General features: G+C 47.5%; 1 protein-coding gene across 3 annotated transcripts; it reads right to left on the reverse strand.

Moving 5' to 3' along the window:
* Positions 1 to 565: 565 nt before the first annotated feature.
* Positions 566 to 7,003, reverse strand: LOC120717151 (transmembrane protein 106B-like). Of its 3 annotated transcripts, none has more exons than XM_040005006.1 (8): positions 6,697 to 7,003; positions 5,343 to 5,537; positions 4,666 to 4,729; positions 4,449 to 4,602; positions 4,220 to 4,360; positions 2,561 to 2,604; positions 2,157 to 2,210; positions 566 to 1,656 (listed from the first exon to the last, which is right to left on the reverse strand). In XM_040005006.1, the coding sequence occupies exons 2-8, from the start codon at positions 5,533 to 5,535 to the stop codon at positions 1,536 to 1,538; spliced, it is 771 nt and encodes a 256-aa protein (XP_039860940.1). In that variant the 5' UTR covers positions 5,536 to 5,537; positions 6,697 to 7,003; the 3' UTR covers positions 566 to 1,535. The 3 variants fall into 3 exon arrangements, with proteins under 3 accessions (XP_039860940.1, XP_039860939.1, XP_039860941.1); XM_040005005.1 differs by lacking the exon at positions 6,697 to 7,003 and adding an exon at positions 6,155 to 6,661; XM_040005007.1 differs by lacking the exon at positions 6,697 to 7,003 and adding an exon at positions 5,763 to 6,074.
* Positions 7,004 to 7,459: the final 456 nt, after the last annotated feature.

Consider the following 7,459-nt stretch of genomic DNA (forward strand, 5'->3'; position numbering starts at 1 on the left):
CATAAAACATCAGCTGGCATCTTGTTGAATTCAATTCTTTACGTCCACAAAGAGCCGTGAGCAGCAGCACCCTCGATCAGCTGATCACTGAAGCTCTCGATAGAGACGACCGAGTTGTGATTCACAATCAGTCACAACATCTGACTTTAATGCTCCCCCACTTGCTAAACCCTGACTGTGCTCATTTCCCTGTTTAGAGGCAAAGCCACCCTCTACAGTGCACGCAGTAGAAAACAGATCTGAATGATTCCTTCTTTAGATTCTGCTCATGCTCCATCTGACTGATTCAAGCTGAGGACAAGTAGAATTAACACTTGAACTGAAATAAAGCTTTTATTCCATCTACTAATATTATTTTAATATTACATTAATATAGCACAAGGTTCATTAAACATTCAAGGAGTTACTTTGAGTACTTTTCAGAGCCTGTACTTTCTCACTTTGGTTAACACGAGTATCTGTACGGACACTTTAGTCCAGAACGTCTGTACGTCTGCAGCCTCTGACCCTCTCTCACAGCAGTGCAGCTGTCTGTTTAACACAGGACTGGAAACACTGGGCTGACTAACGAACTTCAGCTAGCAGGAGCTGATTTGACGGTTTTAAAGCCACGATGCTGTGTTTCATGCATTGTTGCAGTTGGCTTTGTTTCCCCCCCTGCATTCATTCACCAAACACAGGACTCAAACAGGCTCACATAGCTTTATTGGACTTGTGGAGAGGAAGTGTCTGTCAGGAAGCTTTACAGGAAACCGCGTCATTTCATCAATGCACCAAAAACCAGAACATGGCCTCACTGTAGAACTGCACTTACATGTGTTAAATGTTAAGCCAGTTCATTTTACCAGGCTGTGACACCTGCAAAGGTATTTTGCTGCATAAAGTTTCTTAAAGATCTCTTTAAAAATAGCTCCAAAGCCTCACACGTCCACTTCAGTATAACAAACACAAGAAATAAAGAGAAGGCAGGAAATATACAGAAAAACCCAAAAACCCTGAAGAGCAGATGTGTTGGTGTGTAAATAGAACTTGGCTAAGGAGAGGAAGACCAAAATGATGAAGGTGCAATTACTGAACAAACTTTCAAACAGAGACGATCAAGTGGAGAATACTTGCTCATGTCTTTGGCAGTAGGTTTGGTGAATAAGCTCTCAAAAAGACAAATACTGAGCTTCATTTGAAGATCATCAGGCCGTCTAAGGATTTATAGGATTGCAGCTGACAGAGGGGGCAGCACATGCTGGACCACACTGGAGGTGCTGGGTCATTTTAATGGACTGGCTACAGTGATCAGGGTCACATGGTTACCACGTGACTTGCACAGTGAGACCATGTGAACGGTTTGGCCCACTGCACCGTTTCGCCTTCCTCTCCAGACAGAGTCAGTTTAATTCAAAACCAAAGCAGCTGTTAACCTTCACACTGATTTTCCAGTCATTCGACATCCAGCCGCGACAGCATCCTGCTCGGAATATTACAAAGCACATTACTCTAGTTCACAGACACGCGCACAGCATTTGTTATCTGTGCCTCCATCAGGTCGATGCGGCTTGTACGCTGTGTGGTACGGTGTTGTTTGCTCCACAGTCGATGTACTCGTACGTCTCCAGGGACAGCTGCTCATAGCGGGCCAGGCAGAAGACTGTCAGCGATATCCTGCACAGAGATCACCGTGAAAATCAACAAGCTGGAAACTGCAGACCTTCACAGCTGTGCGTCAGCCCGAGTTTGAAGACACTTCTCCCTCACCGACTCCCTGCTGGGAGCGGAGAAGAAGGAGGACGGCCTACATATTTCGTTGTCACGTACAAGTACCAGCAAACACTCATGAAGACCAAAGCAGACTCCCTGCTCCTTCAGGACCATCTGATCTGGCTGCTGTTGCCACATACAGCCGTGTATATGCAGGCACTGCTGGCTACAGTCGGGACATGTTCATACCTCAGCTGTGATCGGATCGAACAGCTTCTGTGAATCTCTTCATGCTTAAAATGTTCAGATTTCCAATTAAAACAGCCAAGAGCAAAGACCTACTAAACCTCTGTTAATATAAGCTTGTTAACATCTAACTTTAAAACTTCTTTATTGTATTTTCTGCACAAACTGAAGAAGACTACGAGCCTGCTGAAACAAAAGCAGGAGGATGTCATACTTACTGTAGGTTCACATACAGAATATGGACAGGCAGCGACTCTTTCTTACAGTAGTTACTGCAGAGGGAAGACAGCAGAGACAGGAGAACGAAATGTTTTAGACACAGAACAGAAACAAACTGTGCACCAGCTGCTAAATGAGAGCGTGACACAGCAGAGCTGGATCATCATTTCACAGTGCAAACCAACCTTTGAACAACGTTCACCAGCTTTCTACATCACCTGTGCAGAATGTAACCTTCAAACACCGGACTGACGAATACAGATTTAAGTCTACAGAGAAAGACTCAGACTTTGTGTCACACATCTGCTGTTAGACAGCAAATGCATTAGAATAGATATGATTCAGTGACCTCTGACCCCCCCAGTAACCGCTCTGACCATAAATTCGTCCCACTTAGGCTCACCTCAAACCAGGGTCCGTCAGCTGGATGGGTATCATGAAGGAGTACTGCGAAGAAAGAGAGATGCAGAGTTATTCCTCACTTACTGTGATACTTGTTGAACAAAGTCTCAACAACAGTAATCTTCCTTAAATAAAAAGCACAAAAATAACAGAAATCAGATCCATCAGTGAGGAAACACACCTCTGGACAAGTGAAATATTTCAATGTTCAGTTTTGTTTCGTGAACAAACCAAATAAAGCCCTCATCGGTGACTGGGATATGTGAAAATCTGTTCTGGTTAGATGGATCTCTCTCCGAATGTTACAAACACGTCACATGAATACAGCTCAGATCAAACAGAGCCAGCTCGCTGCTGCAGTTACAGACAAAGACATCAGCAGTGCTCCAACAGCCTGCATCCAATCAGTTATCTGTCATTCAGCAGGATTCATTAAAGCCAAACATCCTTCAAATAATACACGTAGACTTTTCAGCCTCATACATCTGTCTCACCACAGTAACCATAACAACTAACCTCTCACTGGATGCAGAAAGAGCCTCTGACCACCTAACCTGGACATTTGTCCTGAAAACACTGGAGAAACATGGATGGATCAAAACACTACGACAAACCAGAAGCAGCAGTTGTAACAAACACCTCAATCTCAACAAATTCACACAGAGGTGCTACACGAGGAAGAAAACACTATGTTTGCACCTAAAACTCAAACACCCATATGGACTTACCCCGACTTCACCGCAAACGGAAAACACGTCGCACGCCTCTGTCGCACGCCTCTGTCGCACGCCTCTGTCGCACGCCTCTGTCGCACGCCTCTGTCGCACGTTTGATCACAATCATTTCAACAGCTCATTGACAGGAAACAGTTTCTCCAATATAACCAACTCAAACACTCCACCAAAGCAAAGTATCAACAGCACTCAGCTGGCACAACATCACTGCAAGACAGCGTCACTGAAACTGCAAAGTCACCAAAAACTCTGAATCCACAAATACCCTCCAATGCACCTCACACTCCAATCAACAAACAGCAAAACGACTTCAACATCCACACAGACAGTCCAATCTGCACTAACAACACCAACAATTTAAAATACTACAGCACAGGACGCACACCACGGGACTGACTGACTCAGACATCTGCACACATCACTGATGAGCACGTTAACACATCCTGGTCTGTCCAGCAATACACAACTTCTGGAAAGAAAAAAAAAACAAAAAACTACCAAAACATCCCAAACCCTCGACCACAACATCCCGCTATGCCCCTCCGTCTGTTTACATGGTGATGTGGAGGAACTAAACAAACTCCAAACAGATGAAAACAGTCCTGGCTGTGGCCCCGACTATCACCAGGAAAACAGTACTGCTCAACGGGAAAAAGACTGACACATCCCAAAGCTTAGACCTCCTCACGCAGCAGTATCAATGGACAACAATCAGCAATACATAAAAACCAATTTGAACACTTCATTCAAATCTAAAAGCTGCTGAGCTAACGCCACAGCAGAAATCATCAGCAGGAGAAGGAAACGACACAAACTCGCTCTTATTTATCTGCTTTTCTCTTCTTATCCTGCCTCGCTGCACTTCTACACAGAAGGACAGGTGTGTGCTCCTTCCTCTCAGCTGTGGTGACTGCATCACATCTCACCGTTTTCATGGACAGAGGTCTGACAGACACGACGTTCTTAATGGACACCGTTCCCAGCACCGTGCCAAAGTTGAGTGCCTGTACTGTCAGGTTGTAGGCCTGCACCGCTGCAAAGTTGTTATTAGTGATGTTCAACACGTTCTGCAAAAGAAAGCAAAGAGCCATCATCCCGTCCTTCCCTGCACAGCCTGACTGCTCCGTTCATCACAGCCCGTCCCTCTCTGCTCACCGTGATGTTAATCTGCACGCCGTCGTGAGTGAAGTAAACAGAGGATGAACTGACAGCTACTGGAGACAGAACCACGGAGCGCGGAAACAGGAAGAACAACACCAGGACGCTGACCAGGAGGCACAGCCCGACAGACGAGGCCACATACAGCTTCCTGAGTGAGGACAAAACATGAGAAACACAAATGCATAACAACAAGCATCAGCAGCTCTCTTACGTGTGTCTGGGCCTCAGCCTCTGGTCAGTACAGGGAATGACAGCAACCAGCTTGCTTTCCTGACCTGCAACACAGTTGGAACAAGGTTCTTAGATTAGAGAAGAAAGTGGGGCAGACGTAACGTTGCTGGGTTATCAAAGCAAACCGCGACCGCTCATGTCTGTGTCAGCCCCGTGGCACACCGCTGACCCCACTGGGGGGCTTCTCACCCTGTGACTGTGGGGAAAGGCTGCAGCCCAACTGTCAGCGTCACAAGTGACATTAATCAGACTCATCACCCAGCTCTAAGATAAAGGCTGTGAGGCTCCCACTGAAACACGCGGTGTGCATTACTGCTGAGAAGAGCTTCTCACGTCAGAGTTCATCAACTCAGAGACTTTTAATAAAGTCTAATATTATAAGAAAGTTACAGCAGGAGTGTGTGTGTGTGTGTGTGTGTGTGTGTGTACGGGTTCTTACTATACTATACAGGTGGGGACCAAAATCCAGGTCCCCACAGGGTTGAAGGCATTTTTCACACTCAACATGTGGTTTCAGTGTCAGGGTTACAGTTGGGTTGAGCTTAGGTTTAGGGTCAGGGTCAGGCATTCATTGTTGATGGCCAGGGTAAGCATTGTGTCGATGGGAGGTCCCCACGAGGATATCAAACCAGACATGCATGTGTGTTGGTTCACTACCTCTGGGTATACGCCCGGTGCCCTGACAGGTGGGACAGTGAACAGTGTCTGCTGAGCTGCATCTCCTGCTCCAGCTGGTCCTCTTAGTGCTGTCCTTCTCACTGATAGGCTGGTTGGAATCTTCCTGTCCCGCCCCGCTGGGCTGGAGACAGTCCTCGGTGACACCCTCACATTGGCTTGGAGCAGCTCCCATACCTAAAGAAACAAAAGATTACAAAAAACAAGCAAAAAAACCTACCACACACACACACAGCACTGTGCAAAAGTTTTAGGCAGGTGTGTAAACATGCTGTAAACAAAGAATGCTTTCAGAAACAAATGACTGTTTATTGGCCCCAAACGTACACTACAGCAGGACAACGAGCCCAAACACAAAGAACAAGAACTGAGGTGGTGGTCCGGCCCCCACAGAGCCCTGACCTCAACATCATCGAGTGTGTCTGGGATTACATGGAGAGACAGACGGATGTGAGGACGCCTACATCCACAGGAGATCTGTGCACTGATGGGATTTAGATTTCTCTTTTGTTCATGTAGTGCAAAGGTGTCGAACTCCAGGCCTCGAGGGCCGCTGTCCTGCAGGTTTTTGATGTGTCCTTGATCCATCACAGCTGATTTAAATGGATAAATAACCTCCTCAACATGCCCTGAAGGTCTCCAGAGGCCTGGGAATGAACTCATCATGTGTTTCAGGTGTGTTGACCCAGGGTGAGATCTAAAACCTGCAGGACACCGGCCCTCGAGGCCTGCAGTTCCCCACCCCTGATGTAGTGGGTGCGTTGGGTGCAGCTGGCAGATTTTCCAGAACAAACCAGGAGCGATGGGAAAAACAGTCGTCATCTGTGACACTCCTGTAGCAGCTGGACTGTGCATGTGAAATTCAACAGTTTCAAATCATTTTCTGAATTATAAGGAAAAACTACTCATGCTGTGGAAGATGGGACCAGTGATCTGGATGTGCCAGGCCCGGAGGCTCGAGGCCTGAAAAAAGATGTGAGAGTGGGTCACGTGAATCCGAGTGGGTCACGTGGATGTGTGACTGCGTGACTGCGTCCGTCATTAGTAGTTTTTCGCTCAAAGCTCAGTGAATAAAGTGTTACAGCGCGGTGTCCTCAGTGACACGGACGTGTTTGAATGCGTTCATTAAAGCGTTGCTGTGACAGGTTTGAACGCGTGTCTCTAACGTCTATGAGCGCTCCGTGAAAACGCCCGTTCTTAATATCTGAACACTCGGTGAATGCCTGACGTGAACGAGACGCCTCCAGCTCCGGGGCCGCTGCTACATTACAAACAGCAGCCGCCTTTCCCAGCTTCTACCCCTCCTGCCCGCGACAGCGCCGGGCTCGGGACGTACCTGGCCGCCGTGGCTCTCTGTTATGAAGCAGCCCGTGTCTGTATGCGCATTCCTGCTGCACCTGAGCCTCGGTTGGCTAATGGTCGGTCACGCCGCTGACCCGCACGTAAACACTTCCTGTAGCAGCTGGCTGCACTCGTTATGTGGCCTGTTGTCTTCCTCTTACGGTTCGTTTTTATCCCAGAGGCTGGGACATCCTGTGTGAGCGCAGTCCGGAGCGGAATGTCACCGACAGGTCACTTCCTGTGTTTTCATTCGGAGCGGAGTCTGTGAGAGGAAGTGCTCTTCGTCGGTCTGACGTTAGTCACTACTGCTCACCTTTGGTTCGTGTCCATGTTTCGTCACTGGACGCTGTTAGTTTTGATTGATTGAATCTTTATTTTGCACATGCTGAAAAAGTACAACAACAGAATTAAAAGAGACAAATGAAAGCAAAACAAAAGGAAAACGAGCAACCACAACTCCAAATAACTTTCATGCTCAAAAAGGAGCACATGTTTACTGGCCCACGCTTGCCCACAGTGGGTACGTATGGGCAGGGTGGAACCCACACTTAGGGGCAGCTGTGTCTCAGGTGGTGGGCTTGGTCAGTGGTCTGATCTGTGACTCCTCCAGGCTCCTGAACCCGTAGCTGCCTCCAGCGTATCCATCACAGTGCGTGCTGTGGAAGAAGTTGCTTAAAAGTGCAGTCCACTTACCATTTACCACTCAGGCCGGAGTGGGTGTGCCCACGCGGAGTCCGTTTTAGTGTCTAATGGACAAT

This window comes from Simochromis diagramma, unplaced genomic scaffold, assembly GCF_900408965.1.
Source record: "Simochromis diagramma unplaced genomic scaffold, fSimDia1.1 OVJJ01000494.1, whole genome shotgun sequence".
NCBI lineage: Eukaryota > Metazoa > Chordata > Actinopteri > Cichliformes > Cichlidae > Simochromis > Simochromis diagramma.

Bases quoted from the DNA above. Each gene is read 5' to 3' on its own strand.
- LOC120717151 (XM_040005005.1), bottom strand. From the start codon at position 6,215: ATGCACAGTCCAGCTGCTACAGGAGTGTCACAGATGACGACTGTTTTT. The intron at 4,361-4,448 runs GTGAGCAGAGAG...TTTCTTTTGCAG, and splicing joins GCGTGCAGATTAACATCACG to AACGTGTTGAACATCACTAA. The intron at 2,211-2,560 runs GTGAGCCTAAGT...TTCCCTCTGCAG, and splicing joins CTGACGGACCCTGGTTTGAG to TAACTACTGTAAGAAAGAGT.